This window comes from Cynoglossus semilaevis, chromosome 17 (assembly GCF_000523025.1).
Source record: "Cynoglossus semilaevis isolate Cse_v1.0 chromosome 17, Cse_v1.0, whole genome shotgun sequence".
NCBI lineage: Eukaryota > Metazoa > Chordata > Actinopteri > Pleuronectiformes > Cynoglossidae > Cynoglossus > Cynoglossus semilaevis.
Genome location: NC_024323.1, coordinates 8,948,832 through 8,973,457, shown reverse-complemented (window position 1 = coordinate 8,973,457; position 24,626 = coordinate 8,948,832). Strand labels below are relative to the sequence as shown.

The 24,626-nt window shown below is 40.4% G+C and overlaps 6 protein-coding genes across 12 annotated transcripts in view; 2 read left to right on the top strand and 4 right to left on the bottom strand.

Moving 5' to 3' along the window:
* Positions 1-67: 67 nt before the first annotated feature.
* Positions 68-1,828, bottom strand: rnf151 (ring finger protein 151). The gene is made up of 4 exons (XM_025064788.1): positions 1,677-1,828; positions 1,054-1,223; positions 831-927; positions 68-662 (listed from the first exon to the last, which is right to left on the bottom strand). The coding sequence occupies exons 1-4, from the start codon at positions 1,677-1,679 to the stop codon at positions 216-218; spliced, it is 717 nt and encodes a 238-aa protein (XP_024920556.1). The 5' UTR covers positions 1,680-1,828; the 3' UTR covers positions 68-215.
* A 443-nt stretch (positions 1,829-2,271) lies between these two features.
* tbl3 (transducin beta like 3) lies at positions 2,272-10,641 on the top strand. Its single transcript, XM_008329928.3, has 23 exons — positions 2,272-2,449; positions 2,563-2,614; positions 2,880-2,975; positions 3,284-3,331; positions 3,427-3,568; positions 3,661-3,745; positions 3,867-4,037; positions 4,153-4,228; positions 4,323-4,419; positions 4,499-4,719; positions 5,343-5,484; positions 5,901-5,959; positions 6,085-6,191; positions 6,276-6,411; positions 6,512-6,751; positions 6,888-6,958; positions 7,101-7,257; positions 7,584-7,642; positions 7,840-7,943; positions 8,222-8,293; positions 9,155-9,313; positions 9,653-9,746; positions 10,023-10,641. Exons 1-23 carry the CDS (start codon positions 2,418-2,420, stop codon positions 10,414-10,416), a joined length of 2,814 nt encoding a protein of 937 aa, XP_008328150.1. The 5' UTR covers positions 2,272-2,417; the 3' UTR covers positions 10,417-10,641.
* A 109-nt stretch (positions 10,642-10,750) lies between these two features.
* Positions 10,751-14,162, bottom strand: noxo1a (NADPH oxidase organizer 1a). 4 transcript variants are annotated; one of them, XM_008329929.3, is made up of 8 exons: positions 13,827-14,162; positions 13,650-13,730; positions 13,201-13,273; positions 12,933-13,116; positions 12,643-12,833; positions 12,454-12,564; positions 12,255-12,372; positions 10,751-11,946 (listed from the first exon to the last, which is right to left on the bottom strand). In XM_008329929.3, exons 1-8 carry the CDS (start codon positions 13,896-13,898, stop codon positions 11,220-11,222), a joined length of 1,557 nt encoding a protein of 518 aa, XP_008328151.1. In that variant the 5' UTR covers positions 13,899-14,162; the 3' UTR covers positions 10,751-11,219. The 4 variants fall into 4 exon arrangements, with proteins under 4 accessions (XP_008328151.1, XP_024920549.1, XP_024920548.1 ...); XM_025064781.1 differs by having other exon boundaries at positions 12,454-12,833; XM_025064780.1 differs by having other exon boundaries at positions 12,255-12,564.
* A 1,884-nt stretch (positions 14,163-16,046) lies between these two features.
* gid4 (GID complex subunit 4 homolog) lies at positions 16,047-19,050 on the bottom strand. The gene is made up of 6 exons (XM_008329930.3): positions 18,656-19,050; positions 18,380-18,439; positions 17,723-17,830; positions 17,105-17,206; positions 16,886-17,016; positions 16,047-16,792 (listed from the first exon to the last, which is right to left on the bottom strand). Exons 1-6 carry the CDS (start codon positions 18,878-18,880, stop codon positions 16,729-16,731), a joined length of 690 nt encoding a protein of 229 aa, XP_008328152.1. The 5' UTR covers positions 18,881-19,050; the 3' UTR covers positions 16,047-16,728.
* A 343-nt stretch (positions 19,051-19,393) lies between these two features.
* drc3 (dynein regulatory complex subunit 3) lies at positions 19,394-22,739 on the bottom strand. Of its 2 annotated transcripts, XM_008329931.3 has the most exons (13): positions 22,650-22,739; positions 22,310-22,493; positions 22,099-22,215; positions 21,840-22,006; positions 21,612-21,758; positions 21,399-21,518; positions 21,195-21,307; positions 20,940-21,114; positions 20,725-20,856; positions 20,557-20,627; positions 20,287-20,410; positions 19,875-20,006; positions 19,394-19,757 (listed from the first exon to the last, which is right to left on the bottom strand). In XM_008329931.3, exons 2-13 carry the CDS (start codon positions 22,467-22,469, stop codon positions 19,650-19,652), a joined length of 1,566 nt encoding a protein of 521 aa, XP_008328153.1. In that variant the 5' UTR covers positions 22,470-22,493; positions 22,650-22,739; the 3' UTR covers positions 19,394-19,649. The 2 variants fall into 2 exon arrangements, with proteins under 2 accessions (XP_008328153.1, XP_024920551.1); XM_025064783.1 differs by lacking the exon at positions 22,650-22,739 and having other exon boundaries at positions 22,310-22,570.
* Positions 22,740-23,362: 623 nt separating this feature from the next.
* tom1l2a (target of myb1 like 2 membrane trafficking protein a) overlaps positions 23,363-24,626 on the top strand; it is a 14,867-nt gene continuing 13,603 nt past the window's right edge. For all 3 annotated transcript variants that reach the window (XM_008329934.3, XM_025064782.1, XM_008329932.3), the window contains exon 1: positions 23,363-23,475. In XM_008329934.3, coding sequence (XP_008328156.1) covers positions 23,424-23,475 — 52 coding nt within the window. In that variant the 5' untranslated portion in view covers positions 23,363-23,423. The remainder of the gene's footprint in view (positions 23,476-24,626) is intronic.

Genomic DNA, 24,626 nt, shown 5'->3' with positions numbered 1-24,626 from the left:
GGTAATTATTATTATTATTGTTATCCCAAAACAAGGTATTTTTCTGTATTACAACACATATGATATAATTATAATTGTACTATTATTTTTCCAAAGTTAGATGGTTAGAAGATGGCAGTATAGCAATGAAAACTTAATTTTATTGTATATAATATAAATTGTGATTAAGTACAACAAAAACCTATAACAAATCCACTCCTTTAAATTATTTATAGTCACAACACAACACTTGAAGATCCACTCGAGCAACCACTGCTCTCTTCTGCCTCTTGCAGACCGTCTATCACGTCCAGACTCTCACAGATCAGCCCAATCTGCCTCTTCACGTGTGCCATCGTGCTCTGCATCCTCTTCATCTTCCTCTGCAAAGCAGTGGCAATGGCCCTGTGGTTCCTCTGTCTGGCTTCGTACTCCTGCTTTAGCTGCTGATAGCAGTTGTGCTGAGCCTCTGTGCTGTGGGATAGTATCGTCCCACAGCCCATGCGGCAGGGCTGACGCCAGTGCTCACAGAGACGGGTGTGGGTGTCCAGGTCTCTGCGTAGAAGTTGGGCCCTGCAGCCCTGATTTGGACACTGGATGAGCTCAAACTGACAGCACAGACTGTGGCTGAACTGCTCTGAGAGGGGGAAGGTGTCTGTGCAACCACAGATCTCATTCTTACACTGTAAAACACAGAAACCAAATAGAATATATGACTGTATGGCTGCAGTAGTAATGTTTTAAAACTACAGTCCCATAAAAGTAAAAAAAGCTTGAACAATATATACTTCTTATCATTTTAATACTTGATACGCCCAACTTTTACTGTTTGACTATTGAATGTTACGCACCTTTATTTTTAGGCGTCCAATAGATTTCTTCAGCTTAAATATGATGAAGATCAGATTGTGGTTGACAGGCTTCCTGCAGCAGGGGCAGGTCTCCTGTCTTCAGAGGAGGTAAATTATATTTAGTGCAGTCTTTTCACATGAATCGAACAATAACACAAATAGATTGCTGTAAAATTCTGTAATATTGTTGTGAATTGCTTTTGCCCTGTTCTGTGCTTAGTACCTTTTCAGCCACTGTAAGATGCATTTCTTGCAGAAGATGTGGTGGCAGGCAGTTCTAACTGGGCACCTGAGGACCCCCTGGCATATAGAGCAGATCAGCTCATAGTCTGGAGGGTCCACAAATAGCTCCACATCGTAGCCTCCGCTCTGTGTTGCCAGCTCTGGGCTTGCCTAGTGGTGGTTTACACACACATTACCACATGTATTTGTAATTGAGCATTTTGTTGTATCTATCATGTTCTGTACAGATTTGAGTGTAAACGAAGAGACTAACCAGGCCAACAGGCGGGCTGTGTGAACATGTTTATACCACAAAAGAAAATAAACAGACTAGCTCACAAGCTTATGGTAATCTAAATTTTAAAAAGTTCCTAATTTATCTAGTAGCTGACCATGTATTTTCAGCATTAACTGATGATGAAATTATATTCAAAGTTATAAATCATATTTTTTAAGGAACATTTGAATAGTGGAAAAGAACAAATATCAATTCCAACTTTTCATCTTCTCAGAATTCAACATAGCTGACAAATGACTAACTCTTAGAATTATGAACCATCAAGAACCAGTTGCACTCTCATGAACATCAACATTTTGTATCAAAAAAATCTCTTTTCTACTCACCATAATAGACAGTTCTTCTCACTGTGTTTCCATTTTGATGAACTCCTTTTACTTTACCCATAGATGTCATCCCATATGTTGATATCTTTTTTCAATGCTTCCCTTTATTTAACAGTAGCCTGCGTTGATGTTACCTTATTTAGAGAAACACTCAGTATTAATGGGCTGTGGGTTAGGTGTGGTATGGGATTGAACCGCAGATCCTTGTCTGTGTTATCAGAGCAACACACACATGAACATTCCTGACCAATCAGGGAGCATGTGTTAGTTGTGTGTATTACATAAAACAAGGAGATACTTCCCTGTTGTTCTAGCATCGAGGCTGTGCTTTCACATGTCAACTGGTGACTTTTAACCTGAATGGCTTCAGGTGACTCTATTGTTGTCAGTGTGTGAACAATATTTAAAAGAACTCAGTTATGAGAAACTAGTTAACAAGAACAGTTTTAGTCTGTTAAAACGTATTAATTACCTTTTCGACATTTTGTATCAATGTTTTTTGCAAATTCTATGTCAATAACGAACTCTTTTATATGTATTGCGCCAGAACAACTGTTAAACCTTTTGGCCAATCAAAGCTCAGTGCGTTCTGATGACGTACAATGAGTGCGACTCGGACTATCAACATGCGGGATGGATGTGTTTGATGCAGACAGCGTGTGAATAGAAAATAAAGTATTTTTCTCACCACAGCTGACGAAAAATTAAATTAAATTTTTCTCGTTGTTTTTCTCATGAAAGATGGCAACCGCAAATCTTCAGTTCAAAACAAAGTGAGTTTTTGTCACCGCTGGTTCAGACTGAAAACATTACATTAGTTTTGCTAACATAAGCTAAGCTACTGTGTCAGGCAAACACTCACCTTTCTGCCTAATTTGTTTTACAGTTATGCTGTCTCCAGTAAAATTGAACCGTTTTACAAAGGAGGAAAAGTGCAGGTGGGATATGTACTCTGTTCAGAGGCGTTACTGAATTTACCGCGAAGAGTTCATGAATTGTCTACATTTAAAACGTCTAAACTCCTGAGATAAAATTGAACATGTTTACGATCTGACAATGTTGCATTTTTTTGACTGTCGCTAACTAGAATCAGACATGGGCCCAAAATCCTAACATAGCAGATGTCATTGTGGACCTGTGTTTACATACATAAACACCAGCGTTAATATTGGACTACTTCGTGTCTCCGTCTTAATCTTTTAGATCAGCAATGATGAGAATTACATTTTCTGCACGTGTGGTTCTCGTGTCAACATTCTGGAGATCAGCACAGGAAAGATTGTTCACTCTATCGAGCATGTGAGTACTCCGTGGGTGCTTAGCCTTTTTCTGTATTTGATATGTAGATTTTTCCACCTTGTTTTGTTTGAGTTTTTAGGAGTTTCATGTTAAGTTCATTACCTGTATATGGGACAGTGAGATAATTAATTATCCAATTAACTAATTGTACCTCTGTGTAATTACCACACAGAGGTGCAAATAATCCCTACAGGGCCATCACAAATGACATAGTTCTCTTAATTACTGTTTTTATCAATTGCTTCTTCTCCTTCTCTCCGCTTTGTTGGATAAAACTGAGACCTTGTCTGTTTATTTTGTTAATTCAGGACGATCAAGAGGACATCACATGTTTTGCTCTCAGCAATGATGATGAGGTAAATGTCTCAGTCACTTGTCAGCGTTTGAATTTAAATAATCTTTTTGCTCGAAATACCAACTATAAATATATTTGCAATCTGTCCCGCCTCAGCTGCTGGTAACAGCCAGCAGAGCTCTGCTGCTGAAGCAGTGGGACTGGAAACAAGCTCAGTGTGTCCGGTCATGGAAGGCCATTCACACTGTGCCTGTAGCCAGTATGACCTTTGACTCCACCACCACGCTTTTGGCCACAGGTGAGTTCTGATCACCAAAAAACCACTGATAAATGCACATGCTGGAAGTTGGTTTTACTGATTAAAATGATCATTCTCTCACTGTCCTGTAGGTGGCTGTGATGGGACCATAAAGATTTGGGATGTAGTGAAGCAGTACTGCACACATAACCTGAAAGGATCTTCTGGTGTTGTGCAGTAAGTCCTCACGTCTTTAAATCCACAGCTGTCGTTAGTCATACTGGTTGGTTATAGATGGATGAGAAATGATTGAATTACAACTGAAAACGATTGGATTTCTTTTTGTCTGTCTCTGCAGCCTCGTCCAGTTTCACCCAGACATCAACCGACTGCAGCTGTTCTCCTCCTCTTTGGACTGTGGCATTCGGCTGTGGGATCTGCGCACCAGTCAGTGTGTGTGTGTGCTGCAGAGTCACTTCAGTGCAGTCACTTCTCTCTGCTTCAGCCCCGATGGTGGCACCATGGTCAGGTAAAGTGCTGCCCTTACAAATATGAGAACAGTGTGTCTGTTTGTCAAAATCAAAAACTGAATAATTCAAGAGGGATATTTCTTCATCTGCTGCTTTGCCGACCTTTGCTTGTAGCTCAGGCAGAGATAAAATCTGCACGGTGTGGGATCTGGAGACTCAGACCGTCAAGAGGACGATACCAGTGTATGAGGTGAGTGTCAAAGAATGGTTCTGTCTCACCAGAACAAAATAGAAAAACTTTCAAAGGTGTTTCTTCAAGTGAGGAAACTTTTTCCTGTCTCCAGGCTGTAGAGGGCGTCGTGCTGCTTCCCAATGACCAAGACTACTCTCAAATTGGAGTAAAAAGCAAAGACCTGCATTTTATCACAGCCGGCAGCAAAGGTTTATTTTTTAAATCACGATTTTGAAAATGAAAACAGTGTTCTTTTCACTAACTTTTTTTTCCACCTTTTGTCCATAGGTGTGTTGAGGGTGTGGGAGGCCACCACTGCACGCTGTGTCTACATCCAATCACTTCTGTCCTCCCCCACCTCTGTATCTGAGGAGGAGGAAGAAAGAGACGCCGACCCACGCAGTCTAACGTTCCTTCTTCAGTTACCAAAGTCCTGCAGACTGGCCACGGTCACCGCTGAACACAACATACTGCTCTATCAGCTGCCTGCACTCACCACACTGCAGCAGGTGGGCTTATGTAGAATGTTAACGTCACCATATTAAGTATTATATACAGTAGTTCGTTTAGATGATGTACTTTTATATTTTAATACTGTTTACTTAAATATTAAAATTTCATGACTGTTATTGAGACTAAAACACTTTATTCAATTTAAAAGACAGCCATTTACAGATTTTCAGGTCTCTATAATGCAGTTACCTGAGATTCAGTGACCATTTAGTTGTTGCACAGACTGTACAACTACAGTGTGGTAGAACATTTTGACAAAAAATGTTGTCAAACATACCCTTTTGACTGTCTTTAATGTTTTTCTTCGTCTGATGTCTGATGCTCAGCGGAGCTTCTTTTGAGCAGGTTGAGCCACATTTGTTTAAGTAGAGAGACTAAAAACATCTTACTGTGTTTTTAATGAACTTTCCATCATTAGCCTGTCTTTTTGATCTTGTTCTATTTTAAAATACGCCAAATGTATACTCAATAAGAGGCTTCAGTACAACGTATTCACAGAATGGTGAATGGTAGTAAGTGAATTATCCGGTCAGAGAGCCACATGTTGAAACAATAATTTTTCAGACTTTGTTACTATGGTTTCGCTGTTGCCAATGAACACTTTTACTCCTTCTTTCAGTTTGTGGGCTACAGCGATGAAGTGCTCGATGTCAAGTTCGTGGGTAAAGGCGACAGTCACATCGTGGTGGCCACTAACAGCTGCCAACTTAAAGTGTTTGAGCTGCTCACCAACACCTGCCAGATCCTGTACGGACACTCAGGTCAGTCGCCAGCAGGGGGCAGCACACGTTTGAGGAGGGCCACCTGTGAATCCTCAGCGTTTTCATTTATCTGAAGTAAAAGGGGAAAAAAACATACATTCAAACTCATTCATAAAAACATTTTTTCTTAATGGTCTTACAGTCTTGGACTTCCTTTTTTTTTTTCTGCAAAATTTAATTTTTTTTTTAATCTTGAATTAATCAATGTAAGGAAAAAGCAGATTTGTTTCAGTTATTCTACTTCATCAAGTAATAATTAATACTGTTATTTGTATATTTTTAATTGCATCAACAAAAAAAAGTTTTAAAAAAAAGAACATCTATGTTGCATTTGTTGTTGAATGTTTTCCTGTTGAGCTGGTCCTGTCCTGTCCTGATTTTGATCGTCTGTAACTTTATCTTTGAATCGTCCACAGACACCGTTCTCTCACTGGACGTGTTCAAAAAAGGCTGCATGTTTGCCAGCTGTGCAAAGGTGAGACAAAGTCTTCATCGTCCATGAGCAGAGAAGACGAGGAGCAGACAATCAATTCCAATGAATGATTAAGAAGCTCAGAGCTAAATGAAAAAAAAAAATGTTGCATTTGTGTGTGTTTATAGGACAGGTCGGTGCGTGTGTGGCAGATGGACAGTGACAGTGGTCAGGTGCGATGTGTGGCCCATGGTTCCAGCCACACTAATGCTGTGGGCTCCATCACCTGCTCCAGGTAAAGTCACACCTCTCACCAGTTAAGGTTTGGGCCCACAAGTTGTTAAAAACATTTCTTCAATCTGTGATTTTGTTGTTTTAGGCTGAAGGCGTCGTTTGTAGTGTCTGGCAGTCAGGACTGCACAGTGAAAGTGTGGGACCTGCCAGCAGACTTGACAGGACCAGACACTGATGTTCATCAGCTGACTGCTCGCTGCACAGAGAAGGCTCATGATAAGGTACACAACCCTTCAGTTTCCAGGTTTTATTTTTAGATCTGGCAACTGCTTCATTTTGTGACTAACATTTTTCCTCATTATTTTCTGCCTTGTCATCCAGGACATCAACAGCGTCGCTGTGTCGCCCAATGACAAACTTCTGGCTTCGGGCTCCCAGGACCGCACCGCCAAGCTGTGGTCACTGACCAGAGAAGGAAACCTGGGTTTGCTGGGCGTATTCCGTGGCCACCGCCGTGGAGTGTGGGCCGTCTGTTTCTCTCCCGTTGACCAAGTGCTGGCCACGTCCTCCGCAGACGGCACCACCAAGCTGTGGAGCCTGCAGGACTTCAGCTGCCTTAAGGTGAACAACGTTTCTCCTTATGAAATATCTGTAATGACATGTCTATAAAATTCTGTAATTTGTCCTTTGGTATTTTAATTTTCTTATTATTTTCTGATGGTGTTTTTTTGTGTTCGTCTACTAATTCTATTTCCAGACATTCGAAGGACACGATGCATCAGTTTTGAAAGTCATTTTTGTGAGTCGAGGCACTCAGCTGCTCACCAGGTAAGAACGTCTGCCACGAACAAAACTTTAACATACTACAGATATTAGGCTGTCTACGTTAATGATGCAATGCAAACTCAGAAATTACTTTATTGATCCCCTGAGGGAACTTCTTAAAATTAAAAAAAGCATTTCCTCCCAGTGGCTCAGACGGTCTGGTGAAGCTCTGGACCATTAAGACCAATGAATGTGTGAAGACGCTGGACGCCCATCAGGACAAAGTGTGGGGTCTCCACGGCAGCGGCAAAGACGACAAGATGGTGACGGGCTCAGCGGACTCCAACATCACTGTGTGGGTGGTAAGTGGGCTTCGACTGACAGACGGAAATCTGTAATTTCCCAGTCTAAAGTATATCTATCTTTGGATTTGTTAGAATATTAAAGTGGAGACGCTGAAGAACATGGATTTCCTAAGTTAGCGAGAAACAATTCTGCATATTGAATCACTTTTTCAGAAGGCATTAAACAAGACAAGAGTCTCAGAGAAGAACAATACGGCCAGGCTGGAATGCGTCAACAAAGACCCTGTGGATTTGTTCAGCTGTTATCCGTGCATTGTAAAACTCTGTAAAGAGCTGAAACATTTTGTTTGTCACAAAACGTCTTGTCCTGTGTTCACTGTTAGGATGTCACTGAAGTGGAAATAGAAGAAGAGCAGGCCAAACAGGAAGATCAGATCCTGAAGTAAGTGACTCTCATTTTCTCGAGCCCACAGGGTAACAGGTCAGAACTGACTTGTTTGTGTGTGCGTGTGTTGCTATTATAATAATAACACCAAAAAATGATAAACGTAATTGTAGGTCTGGATGCATTGATGGCCTCTTTGTCGTCGCTGCTTCTTAGTTCAATTCCATGTCTGAGTGTGTTCTCTGTATGTGAAGGCAGCAGCAGTTATCCAACCTGCTCCATGAGAAGAAGTATCTGAAGGCCCTGGGTCTGGCCATCTCACTGGACCAACCTCACACTGTGCTCACTGTCATCAAAGGTATTTTCCAGCAGTGATGCTGGTTTCATTCCAGCATACAGTCTGTTATCGCTCCAGAAGACGAGGGCATATGAAACTCAAGGCCCGTGTGCCAAATCGGGTCCGCTACCTCATTTTATGTGACCAACCAGAGTTCCACATGCATGCTGTTGTTTTAAATAAAACTCAATGTTACATAGTCTACACTAAAGGTCAACGGGAACTCTTCGGTTGTTTTCTTGTATCTGTCATGTGTCTGTCTGTGTCTTTTGTCTCTGACCTGTTCTCTGTTTGTTTAGCCATACGTCAAGGCGAGGACAGACATGAACTGCTGGAGAAGACACTACTTAAACTTCGAGTGGACCAAAAAGGTAACAGGATGCATTGACTTTACTATCAGTAAAAGTTTAATGTTTACATATTTTAAAAAGTCATGACATAAACATTTGTGTAGGTTCTCAGCCATCCAGGTCATTTAATCCAAAAGTAGTTACATCGAGGGCAACTTTTTTTTTTTTTTTTAGACGTTTCACCTCTCATCCAAGAGGCCTCTTCAGTCCTGACTAACTACTGGGAAATTCCCCATTCACACATCTAACCCTGTAACTTTACATTCCGCCCTCCTTAGAATGGGGTGAGTTTCACCACACCTCCATGCCCCCCTTTCTGCAACAACACGTGTTACAGGTATGCAGCCCGTTTGTGGCTACATACCAGAATTTCCCATTAGTCAGTCAGAACAGAAGAAGCCTCTTGGAGGAGAGGTGAAACGACTTCGTCCAGTTGCCCTCAATGTAACTTTTTTGGACATAAACATATGTTTAGTGTCAAATTCATCTATTAAAAAATGATGATGTAACACATCGGTTCCCAAACTTTTTCTGCAGTGCCTCCTTTTTGTCTATTGGACCATTGTCCTGCCCTCGTGTAGACAAATTACAGCTGGATTTAAGACACTGTAACTTCTTCCAGCTGCTATTCTCAATTCAACAAACAAAATAGATTTAAAAAAATAGAGTGCAATAATGTGACTTAGAGACAAATATAGAAAATATTTGCCCCATGGCAACATCAGTGTGTCCTCTTGGGAGGGTCCGTCCCACGCTTTGGGTACCACCAATGTAACGGATAGGTGGTTTGACTTATTGTTAAAAATATGTTGTCTCACTTCACCCCCCTCAACCCCGGCCGCTGCCCCGACTCTAAACTCTGCCTCGTCTTCACTTTGTCAGAGTCTCTCATACGTTTCTGCGCGGTGTGGAACACCAACGCCAGAAACTGTCTGGATGCCCAGGCCGTCCTCCATGTCCTCCTCACCCACCTGCCACCCGAGGAGCTGCTGCAGTACCAGGGAGCACGAACACACCTGGAGGGCCTCATTCCATATACAGGTCAGACCAGGGTTTTGTTCTGTTTACCCTTCACGGCTAAGAAACAATGAGGAGAAAATCCACAGGTGTACCGTGACAGCAGCAACATTCCGTGTGAGAACAGACATGATGGATGGTTGATAGTCACAGCCCATTGTTTGCCTTCCCACGTAAACTGATTTAAACGTGTCTCTTTGCTTTCTTAAACAGTGTTACAAAGACAATAGAAGGAAAAAAAAAACAACAGGTCTTCTGTGACTAGTTTCATTACCTAATTCCAAGTCAGGAAATGCACTACTGTAGTACAAGCTCCAGCGAGTCACTCTTTTCTTCTTCTTTTCTCTGTCTCTCTCTCTACAGAGAGGCACATGCAGAGGATTGGACATTTGCTGCAGGCGTCCATGTTCCTGAACTACATGTGGCAGAAGATGAGAGTGGCCGGAGCACCAGCCAGGTGAGTGAGAGCCACAAGAGCTCATAGACTGTAGAAGACGAAAGGACATCCATACAGTCACTGCAAGCAGTGGTTGCAGAGTCGGGCAGCGTGGCATGACTGTAATTTGTATTTGAATTAGTTTACTCTTATATTGACCTAAAAAATGACACATTTTAATGTTTCTTTTTCATTGTTCCTTTAGCTGTTTTTTAAGGGAAAAATCAGGAAGGTATAAATGAAAATATCACATTTATTTGACATCTGAGTAAATATTCCCCACATTCCGCTCCCTAGTTTGGGACAGGATGAAGACATGGACACCACTCCTCTTGGACAAAACCAACCTTTCTTTGTCATCGACAAGGAAGGACAAGGTAAAGACGGTGGAGATGCTGGGAATGACAGCGGGCAGGACGAAGATCCAAACTGCCTTGAAGATGATGACGATGACATCATTGAAGATGAGGATGACAAGGATGGCGAGGTCAGCGCCACAAACAAAGCCTCCACAAACCAGGAAAGGATAGAAAATGGGAACGGAGTTTCAGCCAATGGCAACCACAACTCAGAGAGTGAGGAGGACGAGGACACTTTTCCTCAGTCTGAAGTCGATGACATCACAGTGAGGAAAAGTGTGAAAAGTCTCCCACTTTCTGCTGCTCCTGAGTGTCAGACTGTGAGCAGCTGACCAAGATCAACAAGCTGAAGACTTAGTGAACTCATTACTGAATCTGAAAACTAGAGATTTCCATGTTTTCTGATTAAGACCTGGAGCGATGGACATGAAGAAAGAAAGGACGAGGAAGGACTGAGAAAAGAAAAAACAAAGAGCTAGGACTCGCTCCTTTTATCTCAATAAATCTGTATTGTGATAAAAAAAAATTCTTATAATAAAAAATAAGTTTGTTTTAAATTAAGTCTTTGGTTTTTGTGTGGTGGGAATTTTATTTTTTGTCCTGTATTTGAGTCTTGAGTTGATTTTTCACAAAAATACGAAGTTGTGCAAACGAAACATTAAACAGGTGATTATACTTTTGTATATATTTATGGCAAAGAAAATTCACTACTCGCAGGAAAAATGCATATAAGGCACAACGGTGGTTTCCAATATGGAAAACAATCCCCTTACTCCAGACAGAAAGAGATGAGGTTTGGAAATCTGACACATTTTTGATGATACTTGTTATAATTTAAATTATTACGATGTCACAGTGGCCCAGTTTCATCATTTGAAGATAAATATGTTGTTTCTTCTAATCTAATAAAGTAGGTTCTAACCAGACAGTTCTCCCTATTCACTAGGAATCTACATCCATTTCCTCACTGTTTTGTCATAACAAACCAAACTTGTAATATCAGCTGGTGACAATGGGATCATTTCTGTATAAAATGTTGAGGGAAAATATTCTAAAACATGTTTTTTTAGACTACTTCCTTCTCTTTGTTTCCAGTCTGGTTTTGATTTTTCTCCTATTTCACTCCATCACAGCTTCACTGGCTCATCACCTCAGGTGGTGTCGGACACGGTGTGTCCCTCATTATGTTCTTACGGGTGACTGTTGTGCAGCGACGCAGGATCTCCTCAGTCTGAGGCCTGGGCGGCACCCTGGGGGATGTGGGCCTCTGGAACAGACCGGGATCAGACGTGCCGTGGACCATGTTTCCCATGGTGCCGTTGTTTGGGCTGAGACTGTTGTGTGATGTTGGTGGAGGTGTGCGGCTGAGGCGCAGGAGTTCATGGTTGGTGCTGCGGTTCAGGTTGAATGTTGAGCTGGCTGTGGAGGAACTGAGGTCGTCGCTGAGGCTGAACTCACTGCTGCTGGTCAGCGAGCTGGCCTGGCTCTCTGACCTGATGATGTGGTCATTTTGGTGCTCCTCTTCATCCCCCTCCACCATGATGGTGGGTGGGTGGCGGATGTGTGTCGGAGGCGTCGGTGTGGTTGTAGCAGAGGTGCTGTGCACCGGCAGAACGGGAGTTTGCACAGTGAGAACATCAAGGGAGCGTGACATCAGCTTTGTGTTTGGATGCAGCAGGGGTGAAGATGAAGATGGAAGTTGGAGGAGGTTTCCCTGAGAGTGACTGAGCTGGTGGGACATGGAGGGGGGGGCAGGAAACAGAGAGGAGGCTGGTCGACTGTGGTGGAATATGGTGCGGATTTGAGGTGGGTTGTAGGGCTTGAGGTACATGCTGGGGACATAACCAGCTTTACCATTGTACCTGTAAGATTTAAAAAAAACGTTGATATAAACATTTTCAACAATTTCATTGGGATCAACATACTACTTCTGATTGAATTCACAAGATACAGCGGTACAGTAACACTGACCTTTGGTATTTTTACTAAATAAAACACACCTATTCTTTTGTCTTCTGACCAGCTCGTGGTTTTCATACTGGCTCTTTAATTAATAACTATATCTGTGGCTAAGAGTTGAGGGTGTGTCACTGCATTTCCACTTCTTTCCCCCTAGTGGTGTGAATTCAAACATTTCTTTTCCTTGAACAAATATGGTAATAACATGCACCTGATGAACCACCAGCCGTTGGAGGACTTCTGCAGGACCTCCACGGTGCCGCCCATGTTCACACTAATCTCGTCCTCCTTGGTGGAGGTGTAGTTCCTGATGGCAGTGAACAGTGTTCCTGGGGGGGTGAAGGATGTTACGTTAGTGTCAAGTCCTCCGTCTTTATCATCATACAAGTGGACAAGTGTCCGACATGCACCTCTGTCAAGAATTCCATCTTCATCATCCTCCTCCTCCTCATCCAGTTTCTCCAGATAAGGAGCAGGGAACCAAGCCATCCGTTTGTCTTCCTTCTCCACCAGCCACCACCCTGAACCAACACAGACCACATCAAACACTACCCTGCAGACATGGACGGTCATCTCTGCTTGGACGCTGCTCTGCTCACCTCCTTTGTCTTTGATGAGCACGTCCATTTTTTCGTCCTTTGCCACTTTAAAGGGTTTGTTCTTGATGTCTTTGGTCTCGTACGCAGCCACACATCTGTACGTCTCGGTGACAAACGGGCTGGTTATGTTGCCCCCATTGGTGTGACCCGTGCCTTTGCTGACATCGTCTTCTGAGATCATGACTATGATGCTAAAAACAATAGCGTTGTGTTATTGGGTCTCCATAACTTCCATGGCCGTGTATTAGTTAAAGCCACCGTGACTGACAAACCTGCCTACGGTCCAGTACCTGTTTTTGGAGAAGTCTGGCAGCAGGTCCTGGTCCGTGGGTTGGAAGAACTGGACCAGGTCTGCAGACCGAAGGACCTGGATGTCACAGCTCAGAAGTTTATTGCAGTATTTTTGCAGCATCTTGAGACGCAGCAGTGACTTTTTGTGCCCCTTCTTGCGTCCGCCCCGTTTTACTTTCCTGACTGTGGGCATCAGGACAGGCAAATTAAGTAGACGATTAAGACGAATGTCACCACACTGTGGTCAGACTGTGTTCACACACCTACCTTGAAGTTTAGGTATGATTCTGTCAGATTTTTTTAGCTTACTCGCTGCTGGAAATGTTTTCTTCAGTTGTTTCTGAAATTCCAGAAATCAAGACAAACTATTACGGCCACGTTGAGGCAAAACTCTTTTTTTAGTGCTGTGATATTACAAGAAAAAAAAAAGCCATAGGTTTATAAGAATATAAAGGTGTACATTTATGAGAATAAAGTTTAAATATTTAGAGAATAAACAGCAGTGTCTTAGACCATAAACATACATTTCCCAGACGATTTCTTCAAGTTCTTTCTTTTAATATTACTAATTTTGTTTTTGTTCTACCAGCTTATTCCTGCAATTTTCAGTAAACCTTTGACTTCTTTCTCACATTACTTTATTCTCACATGAAGTAATCACACATTTCTTCATGGTTTTCCTCAGATGTTGTATAAAGAAGAGTTTTTATACTCACGTGTAGTTTCTGGAACTCCTTTAAGGTTCTGTAAACAATGATGTCGTCCTGATCTGACCACAGCACTGAGGTGATGAACATCTGGGAAAAGGAGAAAAATACAGACGTGGTCAAAAATATATATTTCTTTTTTTCCGATCTCATCTGTGATGAGGAGAAATGCCTCCGTCTGCTCACTTTGCTCTTCGCCTTGTGCATGACTCCGGTTAAACGCACACTGATTGGATATCGCTGGCTCCCCATGACCATGTGCTGCAGTAGGAACTTGTCTCAGTCTGGTCCGACTCTGGCCACACATTTATATCCACTGCATGAGGTCGAGGGGCATGGCTAGGTGACACAGGTAGACAAAAAAAGAACAGGGAAACACAGTGTTGCTCAAACACCAATACCTGCCTGGTGACATACTAAGCACACCCCTAAAGGATCACGTTTCCTCTCACTAAAGTATGATTTACATTAGTCAAAGTCAAACTGTGATGTCTTAACCTAATACATATGTCATAAAGAGCAGGAGTCAGATGGTTTTATTTATATTTTGATGTTGTTTGTTAAATAACCTGTCTGAACAAAACAACAATAACGCTAATGTATTTTGCTGCATATTTCCATTTTCGTGAAGAAAACTGTGGCTCTATTGAACAGAAAGTCCAATTGTCTCAGCGGGCCCTGGAAATGGAAAACTTACCAATCAAGCTTAAGATTTGTTGATAGACAAATTCCCGAAGCTCGACGCGACACAGAGGCTCTGTGCTTTAACACACACTAGTCTGTATTGTCATGGAAACATAAGGAAGTTTTTCCCCATTATCAACATTCCTTTCCTTTCACAGGAAAAACTGTTACATCTGAGCTTGAAATGTTGGCAAATATGAATCACAGAATGAATGATCTGACTCATATCCAGGGTGCATGTGTGGGTGTCAGTTCTGATGAATGTTGATGTGAGTCGGGCTCAAAGGAAATGCGGGTTGTTGTCAAGCGGCTATTTTGTAATAAAAAAAAATTGTTGTTAAGGGTGGTCTGCCCCCTACTTTTGGAACCACTGCTCTATGTTGTAAAGGTTTGCTTTTCAGCTTGTAATTATTTATGTTTTAAGGTTAAGGTTGAACTTTATTGATATCGCACAAGGAAATAATTAAAGGAAGTAATTTTTCATTCTGATGAAATTCTTGATAATACTTTTCACTGCAGTTCCTGGAACAAATATTTTTTGTCAGGTCTAAATCAAGGTTTACACTGAGGAGCTGATGTCATGAGTAATATTAAATTAGACTATATTATATAATAATTATTCATGACATTGTTACATTAGTTCACATCATCCAATGATGCTACTGTAAATATTTACAAATAGGCTAGTAATTTTTCACATTTTGTGCGATTTGGTTTATGTTAATACGCAGATTTAAAGGTGAAACTACAATGCAGTATTTTAATCTAACCACATAATATTGTGTGTTTAATACATACTAATCAACAGGTACGTTGTTTTGGCTTTTATTTTTATATATTTTTTAAGAGCAGGAAGTGTTTTTAGCGGCCCATTGCTGGCATCTAGTGGTAATTTAAAAAAACAAGAACAAGTGGAATTATCATACAAACGATTCCGTTTATTTCTCCTCATTCAACACATTTATAGCACATGTATCATACACCGCTCACTCTGTTCAGACTTACAGAGACCCTCACGAATAAACATGATTAGTACATTGCACATTTTGATTTCTTTACCAGTCACACTTTTAAAAAGGCAGGCAAACTTTAACAATCCTCGCGGAAGGTACAGTGTGATGGGAAGCAACAAGTCAGCGTGTCATGCATCAGGCCACCAAACCAGCTGAAAGATGACAAGCAACAAAGCAGCGACCAGAGCACAGGCACTGTGTCTGCAGATCATTGACACTTTTCAGTAAATTAAAACTAATCTCCTACAACTTTGGCCTGTTTGCACATTTCCTCTAAGACCGCAAACACTTATGCAGCCCATCAAATAAATTAAGGATGCCATCGTGGACAAAAAGGAAACCCAAAAATATACTAATTTAAAATGTTAAGGCATTTTTCCTCAAACAGCATCAAACTAAGATTTTATTCTTTCTCATCTTATTTCTTTAAACTAAACTCTTCTCCTGCCATACAGGCTGTTATTGAGAATATTATTTGTCGTGGTAAACAAGGGGAAACTATAAAAATGTAATAGACAGAGAAATCCAGACAATTCATTTCCTCTGTGAGCTTTTCTGTGACCAGAAATCCAGACAATTAATTTCCTCTGTGAGCTTTTCTGTGACCAACACTGTGACAGGACATGTTTTAAAATGTTGATGAGCGGAGCAGCACTTTTATATGTCAGACGTTGGTCTTTTATTTTATTGAGGTATTTTTAACTTATTGTTAAAAAGTGGAAAATAAAACCGTTTACATTGATTGAGCTTTGGTGTCCACGTGGGGATACTTTTTATATTTTGAATGTGAAAAAAAAAGATTGGTTATGAGAATCTTAACCAGGTAACCAGGTAGAAAAAATATATATATTTAATGACCTTTTCCTCTGTCAACCTGTCAAGTATTACCCCCTTCACCAAACCCAGCGTAAGTCATGATTGTGATGATGAAATAAGAAAATAAATAAGGATTTGACAAACAAAACTGCTTTAACTCCAAGTCTTGCCTAAAAGACCAGACCATGATCGGCGTGTTCCCACAGAGGGAAGACTTTAGATGTTCAACTACAGGGTGACGGACCTTCTGAGAGGCCAGTCAAATGAGCCGCACGAGGGTAAAATAAAAACAGATTTGAGAATGAAAGCAGTTCTGCAACTGTCTTCCTGACCTGTTCAACAATTCCCCCAGCGCAGGAACAATAAAGTTCAACCTTAACCTTAACCCTCACTTCTGCCTCTCTCTCTCCCATCCTTCCTTCACCCTTGTCTCCATGTCTATTTTCCTACAATAAGGAAATCCATGTCACTGCCCCTAAAAAACTTGTCATTGAAGGGTTCAGTCATTCATGTTCCACCTCAGCCCAGAGCAGCATCATCTGTTCCTTATTTACTCAGCGCTCGGTGTTTCCGTGTCACCGAAATTCATAAATGGGGATACTGTGCTCTGGGACGTGGTTAAGGATGAGCGACTGGTACCTGCAAATGTAACAAATAACCAATATTAGTGTAAAAATCTAAAAATCACTTCATTTATAAATTGCTGAGCTCCAAAAAAGGAAGGACAATTACCATTCAGAACTCCTGTGGTAATAGTAACCTTCTATTGTCGCTGTGGATTTCTGAAAGCAGATATAATAGAAACCTGCGAAGGAAGCGCCGCTGATGTCTTTAATGGTGTGGTCAGGAACTAAAAACTGCTCCTGTGTGAGGAGAAAAGGAGAAGGTTACAGGTGTGAGCTAACAGATGAGAGAGAGAGAGATGTTGACTGTCTTTGATCATTATCTGACCTTCCACCTCATGAAGATGTAATCGCTGTTCTCGAGTGCTTCGTAATCAAAGTCGTCTGTGTTGAAACTTTTGGCATATTTGTAGAAAGGCTTGAACTTGCCCTGATGAAGAAGACGTTAAAAACATAAACACCAATGCTAACACATTAAGAGAGAAGGTTCATTTGGTCAGTTTTTTTCAGATTATGCTGAAACCTCTGGTGTGTATGTGATGGTGTGAGGGTTTATAGATACTGGTCAAAGTTGAATGTGATACTTGTATATTAGTACTACTGCAAGTAAAGACATGTGGGGCATTTAAGTAATTATTACAAAGCTATAAATTAGCAGCAATGTTTGACCAGATGCTATCATCTAAAGCAGTCAATAACAATTAAAGTGATGAAAACGTGCTGACACTGCGCTATTTTGTTTGCTTTGCTGAATGTGCAGGCAGTGAGCTCTGTGTCCACATCAATGTAACATCAGAACACTTTGCACAAAGAGAAAGAAAAACCACTAAAGATTTTCTGTCTGATGATCATAAGGCATCCTGTCCTATGGGTCCTATAAGACTTCAAACTCATTTCAACTCAAATCAAATCTGCTACAAAAACAACGGTAATCGACACAACCTACCCAGTGCTTCCTGTCCACGTCCTCATCAGCGTCCCACTTTCGTGTTAAAAAAGGTCTTTTACGGCTGATAATTTCTCCAGCAAAGAATGTCGTCAGCGTGGGATATTCCTGTCACACGGGGGGGGGGACAAAGGAAACAAAATACTTTAGTGACAAGTGAGTGTGACTTCATCAAAAACTTCATTCATAATAGGCTCTGCCATCACTGTAAAAAATCCAGTGATTTTATGTTATATTTTCAGAGCCGTGTGGATGGTGCAATAAGGTAAATTAGCGTAAACAAACTTCATGTCTATAGTCTTTAAGTCTCTAATTTTAGAGAAGTGTGAACAGAGCCTTCAGGACACAGAGTTCTCATCTTTCATTCACTCCGGTCATAGTGTACCCCAGCAAACTTCTGCTGACCTCCTGTTTTCTGTGTGTTGCATAATGTAATGACACACTTGTTTTTTAGCAGAACACCACTGTTCACACACAAACAAACCTAATATTTCACCATTTTCACCTTACTTTAGGCTAAGCAAGACTGTAGCAGGAGAAAACCAGTTTTGCCTCACCTCAGAATGTAGTTGTGCGGGCACACACACAAATACACACACACACACCAGTTTACACTTGTTCAAAGTTCAAACTTGCAACATCTGACCCAGATCTCACCTCAGTCAGTCCCTTTATCTTTAGGTATCCACACAAGTAAGAGTCCTCCAACGTCACATGCTGCATATTCAGGGAACATAGAACAAAAATGAACAGAACAGAAAACACAACACTAACACTTTAAATGTAACGTAAAGCATTATAGTGTACAATTAGCAGTTAGCAAACTACTTTGTGTTATTTTGTCGTATAAAACTAATGATTTAATAAAAACAAATTAGATAAATAAATCAAACAAATTGGGCTACAACAAAACTACTTTTGCATATTTTTTACCTGTAAAACAACCTCAACATCGTAGGCGTTCCCTTTGCTTTTCTGGTAACCGCGAAACTGGGAGCCTCCGTACAGTAGAGAGGTAGCCACCCCGGGCTGGTGGGTATTGATGGGGGCAGGAGGAATAAGCGAGGTCGAGGATGAAGAGGCCGGGACGGTGGTGGTACAGCACTCTGTTCGGACCGGCATGACGAGTACTGCTGAATCACAGGACGCAACCGTCATGAATGTGGAGACAGAGGAGGCCGGAGCTAAAGAACTGAAGTGTATAAGGTGACTGACAGAGGACGGTCTGTCAGTGGTCCATAAACCCAGGAGTACCAGGACTTGGCTCAGTTCAGGGAACCGGCCCTGGACTGGCTTCTGAAGAAGCGGCGTCTCATTGGACGATACAACTTCCATGACGTTTATTGGCTAAAAACGGGAGCCTCTACTTTTCTTCTATTGTCGTCGAAGAGGCCTAACAGCGAGAGAGGTTTGTTACTGCCCCCCTCCGGTCTACTTTGGTTTCGACTCTAAAGAAGAAAAACGTTATTCGTTTTTTGTGTCATACTATAACTATAATGAAGAATTCTTTTTTTAAACCGATTATTGTGAATTAATTTGAATACATTTTGTTTCAGTTTTTAAAGCACTCTGGCACAACTGGCGTTTATCTCATTTGTATCACTGTGTTTTAAATCTTTGTTGAGCCCTAGGCAACACTGACCTTTCCTATACATTCATAGAAATACACGTTTTTAGACACATTTCCAAAAGGTTTCTTAAATGTTTTCTTTTAATCATAGTGGTATGCAAACGTGACAAAAAAGATTATATATCGTTTATACTGTATATATTTTTAATATAATCCTCTTACCTCCTTTGATTTACAAAATTGTTTTTCACAGTTGGTGAAAGCGAGCTAAATAGACAGTTCAAAACATTTTTAGACCATTTATCGCTTATAAGGCAATTAAAAAAACAAGATGATAGAATGTTCTGGAAGGAAATTTCATAGTTCACTGTACAGAAACTCCTCCAGCTGATCCTGTGAATAGTCTGTGTATTTGTGGATGTCTAAGACGCAGGTGCGGTTCCGCTGGAGTTCTTTGTCTTGAATCTGTAATAATCCATAAAGCAGACAACCAAACATTTCAGGACTGTTAGTCGGGAGGAGAGGATAGTCTTTCCCACAGGGCATAAGCTGCGGTTCTTGGAGGTTATTTTAGCTCAGTACCTCCTTAATGAGGCCCACTCTCCAGGCATCAACACGCGTCACCAACTGAGTCTCTCTGTCATTTATCTTCTGCAGATGGTTATCGTGGGCAGTGGCCAGTGCATCCATCACTGCGTCTTTGTCTGTAAACAGCTGAGAAGAAACAGCAGAGGCTCTGACACAGGTGACAGAACTTGCCTTTGTGTCACCTGATTATTCAGCTTCCCCATTATATTGTATAGTCGTCTATATTCCTTTGTTGAACATAATTTAACCTGCCCTTAGTTCTGACCTTATTACCTTCAAACTGATCTGAAGTCTTAGTCTTAAGTCTTAGCAGATATGTTTCTTTTTATTACCTAACTTTTATTTACAAATTATTCACTTAATATATTAAATACAAAACTCAGAAATCTGAAAGACTAAGACTTACTCTTCTAACTTCCTTTGGAATATTCTCGTGTTGGCCTTCTGTCGCTACTTTCTTCAAAGTTTCCGCAGCAATGTCTTTCACTTTTCGATAATAGTTATCCTCCATCTCTCGAAGTTGTGCAAATGTGTGATTATGTTAAGTCAGAAATAATTTTACTTCTTTTTACTTGTAATAGTATTTTAGGTTGAAACAAAAAAATTAAAACAGCCATTTACCTTTTTACTCCCAAGATATGTGAAAATTTAAAGCAAAATGTCCACAAAAGGATATATCCCTTGAACAAATTCAGTGAAATTCCCAACCATTTCTGAAATACTGATTTCCAACTTTTTTATGGTTTCCTGTAGTGAAATAAACACATTTTAAGTGTTAAAAACCATAGCTTATTTAAGAATCCAATGTTAACCTTTAATCCCAGGTCCAAACACACACACATACCTCCAGCTGACTGACCAGCTGAAACTCCATTGACATGAGGGTGTTACACAGCTGATTAATTTCATCACTGTGGCAGCTGATCTTGATCTGCAGTGAGTCAGGGTCTGATACTTGCTGTAACTTCGATATATTCTATAGAAAGTGTGAGGAAATAAAGTTTTAAATCAGCTGTAGCAAATTGAATGTATTGAGAGAGTGTGCTTGTCTAAGCTGACCTTTTTGTGTTTACTTTCAAATTCCATTAATGTCTGTGACGCCTTCTGCTGGTACTCAGTCACAGCCTGCGTCTGAGCACTGAGGAATAAGTTGACCTCTGCCTCTCGTTGTTGATGCTCAGCCAGGCCTGTTTGAAATAACTGCATGCAGAGTTCCACCATTTGCTCCTCAAATGTAAGTGTAAGGTCAAGGGATATTTTTGCAAAATCATATGTCAGTAACACACTCAATAAGAAGAAGAAGTAAAGGGATATGTGTGAAGCAGATGAGCTACTCCTGTCACACACTGTAGAGTGTCAGCCTCAGGATCTTCTTTGATCATGCTTTGAAAAAGTTGAGATCCATTGAGGAACTCCACAAATGCATCCTGCAAAAATGGTAGACAATAACTGTGTAAGTTTTATGCAAAACAAGCAAATAAACAACAACTGCATAATCAAACCAGATTTTTGAATAACTTTGTGTAACTGGAGTTCAGCTTCAAGGCTTTTCTCAGCATCCTCTTTCTGTTGTTTCTGCTGCTCTTCAAGCCTCATTTCCTCAATAACACAATGGTATTTCATTGATGCTTCATTTTTCTGCACATAAACACATGGGATATATTTTATACAACAAAACATAGAAAAATTGTAACATTGTAAACAGGGCAAAGTAAAATCCACTTTACTTACTGTTGTGTCGTCCAGTAGTCTGTAGTCTAAGTGCATCAAGTGTGGAAAGTGTGCAGCAATGAACAATGTGTAGTCTTTCTCCTCAGAGATGGGGTTTCCATAAAGGTTAAGGGTCAGCAAATTCTTAAGTTTCCTAAGATAGATAACCTGTGAAATTTAATCAACATCAGTGTATATGGTATAGGGTTGTAAAATTTAAAAACTACAGATGTATTTATTTATTTGTACATTTTCTAACTGTGGGATGAGGTTGTTTGCAATGCCAAAATTAGTAAGTTTCTGCAGACTGTCCATGTTTTCAATGGCAGAGATTTTGTTGTCAGTCAAATTCAACAGTTCCAGCTTCGTCAGAGAGTCAAGACCTTCAATTTTCTTTATCCTGTTAAAGGAAAGATCTAGAACAGAATCAGCAAAAGCATTATCATCATAAGTCTGTCATCAAAGTTCAACCATGATAAATAAATATAAACACAACGCTTCATCTTACTCAGCCAAGTCAGATTCCGCAAATGGTCCACACCTTCAATTCTCTCGATCATGTTGTTGTTCAGATCTAGCCTCGTCAAAGATGTGAGATCCTTCAAGTGGCTAATCATAAGAATGTCTACGGGCGGATGCATTTTTACACTTATATACCAGAAGATAATTCAAAAGCCAAATGAGTTGTGTAAACCAGGGGCAAAAGTTTCTCCTCTTACTTTTGTATTCCAGACGTATTTTGTAGACTTCATTAAATGGTAACCCCCCTGCTTTTGCAGTTCTCTCTGTCTGATCTTGAGAAGTTTGCTCATCAATTGCTTTTCGCAAAATCTCATCATTCATCAGCACAGGCTCAGAATCCTCAAAGTGCCCACTCATGATGCTGGTGTGTGGTTATATCCTCTGCTCAATGCAAAAATTCAACAGAGTGAGACGTGAGTAAAATACAAATTAATTAAATATCAAAGTTAGCGAAGATAAGACAAATTCATTAAATATCAAAGTTAGCGAAGATAAGACAATAGGATATAAAACCAAACATAATACAATTAATACGACCGTAAAGCAGATGTGCTGCTGTTTTCCCAACGCGACACGACGCAGTAAGGTGATGTTGACACAACGTTGCCTGGCAACCACTTGGTTTTAACCGATTCAATGATTGCCTTGTAACTTTGTCCCTAATAAACTCCTAATATCCAAATAGACATACTATTATTGTAAAATATAATACTCGCCAGCAATTAACAGACTTATGATTTGATTTTTATTTAAGTTGAAACTTACTTTCCTTTAAACATCAATCTAACTATTTTAAAATCATTTTAACACGATAATTATAAATATGTTTAACAACTTAGTGAAGATGAAGGACAAAAACACAGCAGCTGCAAAGAGACAAATTAATAATAACAATAAAACAGGATAAGACAGATACATTTCTTTCAAATCAAGTTACTTTTGATCGTAATGTTGTTTTCTGTCTATATAAGACCAAAGCGTTGTAAATAATATATTAAAACATACTTATAATACTTTCTCTTGTGGTTTCATTAGTTTATATTCTTATAAAATAGAGAGTTTTCTCTGAATAACTCTCGTATAAATACCAGATTTAAACAAACCCCGGAAAGCTGTTAATTCCACAAGTAAAAAAGTTATGTGAACGCAGCTTCAGTTGATAGTGTGACTGACATTACTTGTAGCCATTAGTATTTCGCTATTGGTGTGTTTTCAACCAATAGAATTCGGTTACAGGCGGAGTTGTGCGAGGACCGCCCCCGGGCCTGAGTCTCCCTGTCATTCCTCCTGAGCGGATTGTTTGTTGTCAAGATGGAGTTTTTACTTGGCAATCCGTACAGCACTCCTGTGGGCCAGTGTATAGGTAAGTTACCTTTCAAACCCGCACTACATATACGGTAGTTTCGCATCTTTTTTCATATTCAACACATTCAGTAATTTCTGTTACTCTGATTTATCAGTGGAAACTGAGCTGAGCTAGCAGTATCATCGCAGCAATCGTCAGCCACTCGAACTAAGCCTTCTGCTAATGTTAGCCCGCTAACTTACTTTAAATAAATAAATCAAAAATATTTAACACGTAATTGGGTTTTTAACCAACCTGCTATTGTAAAGGGATTGTGATTTTAGGAAGAAATAACAGTAACGCGGAGTGTCTTGTAGAGATTTGTGTTGACGTGTAGAGTCGTAGCTAAAGTTTCATGGACTTTCTGTATTACAGTTGACCACATTTCTGAGTGAGGGTCTTTGGAGATGGGTTGATGGTTGGATAGATGCTTTATTCTTTCGTAGAGGCATACAAATGCGTGGCTGACCCCATCTCTGTGGTTTGATTGTTACCCATTATTTCCAAAAGTCAAGAGTTTAAAATAGACCTTAGATCGAGGCCACTTGTCAACAAGTGTTAGTCTACACTAGTTTAGTCGCAACTACTATCCATTTGTCTTTGAGTGAAGAGTGAAAACTGAATCCACACGTTGTTTTTCAGTGTTTAGGCATCCCTGAATGGATACATGCTCAAGACAGGTTAAATTATATTGCAATGCATTGATAGACATAACTTTATTCAACACTTGGGAGTTCCATTTAGGGAATAAAGAAAAGGCTGAGCTTATATCATTTCCAACTATGTTAGAATTCAGTGCATATACATGCTATTTGTTTATTTTGCCCTCAGACATCAGCAACACTGACACTGTTTCCCTTAAATGTTACTATGTTATTAACAGCCTAAACACATAGTAAAGCATCTTGGATGAAATGTGGAAAAAAGGGTTTGTTGTAGACATAGACAACAGATGGTCCCTTTAGATGCCCTTTTTAAAATAAAGTGAAAATAAAACCAGATATAATTGTGACTTGTTAAAGCCACTGGGTAAAAACAAAGGGAACACATTTATGTAGCAGCTATGAAAGTTCTCGTCCTCAGAGGTTATTGTATCTACAGCCAGTCTCTCTGCTTGGGTTGTTGGACTGTGAAGTCCTGGTCTGCAGCAGCTCTTTTACTTAACTTTG

Coding starts and splice junctions, on each gene's coding strand:
- noxo1a (XM_025064779.1), bottom strand. CDS start 13,898: ATGGTCATGGGGAGCCAGCGATATCCAATCAGTGTGCGTTTAACCGGA. Junction 13,117..13,200: donor AATCATACCTAAACTTCAAG/GTAGGTGTGTGA, acceptor TGATGCCCACAG/TCAGGAAAGTAAAACGGGGC. Junction 12,834..12,932: donor CCAGACTTCTCCAAAAACAG/GTACTGGACCGT, acceptor TATTGTTTTTAG/CATCATAGTCATGATCTCAG.
- gid4 (XM_008329930.3), bottom strand. CDS start 18,880: ATGACGGTTGCGTCCTGTGATTCAGCAGTACTCGTCATGCCGGTCCGA. Junction 18,440..18,655: donor ATGTTGAGGTTGTTTTACAG/GTAAAAAATATG, acceptor CTGAATATGCAG/CATGTGACGTTGGAGGACTC. Junction 17,207..17,722: donor ACGTGGACAGGAAGCACTGG/GTAGGTTGTGTC, acceptor CTTCTTCATCAG/GGCAAGTTCAAGCCTTTCTA.
- tbl3 (XM_008329928.3), top strand. CDS start 2,418: ATGGCAACCGCAAATCTTCAGTTCAAAACAAA. Junction 3,746..3,866: donor GGATCTTCTGGTGTTGTGCA/GTAAGTCCTCAC, acceptor CTGTCTCTGCAG/CCTCGTCCAGTTTCACCCAG. Junction 6,412..6,511: donor CAGAGAAGGCTCATGATAAG/GTACACAACCCT, acceptor CTTGTCATCCAG/GACATCAACAGCGTCGCTGT.
- rnf151 (XM_025064788.1), bottom strand. Junction 928..1,053: donor ATCTTACAGTGGCTGAAAAG/GTACTAAGCACA, acceptor CCTCCTCTGAAG/ACAGGAGACCTGCCCCTGCT. Junction 663..830: donor TTGGACGCCTAAAAATAAAG/GTGCGTAACATT, acceptor TGTGTTTTACAG/TGTAAGAATGAGATCTGTGG.
- drc3 (XM_008329931.3), bottom strand. CDS start 22,469: ATGAGTGGGCACTTTGAGGATTCTGAGCCTGTGCTGATGAATGATGAG. Junction 21,519..21,611: donor GACTACTGGACGACACAACA/GTAAGTAAAGTG, acceptor GTTTATGTGCAG/AAAAATGAAGCATCAATGAA. Junction 20,628..20,724: donor AGCTGGTCAGTCAGCTGGAG/GTATGTGTGTGT, acceptor ATTTCACTACAG/GAAACCATAAAAAAGTTGGA.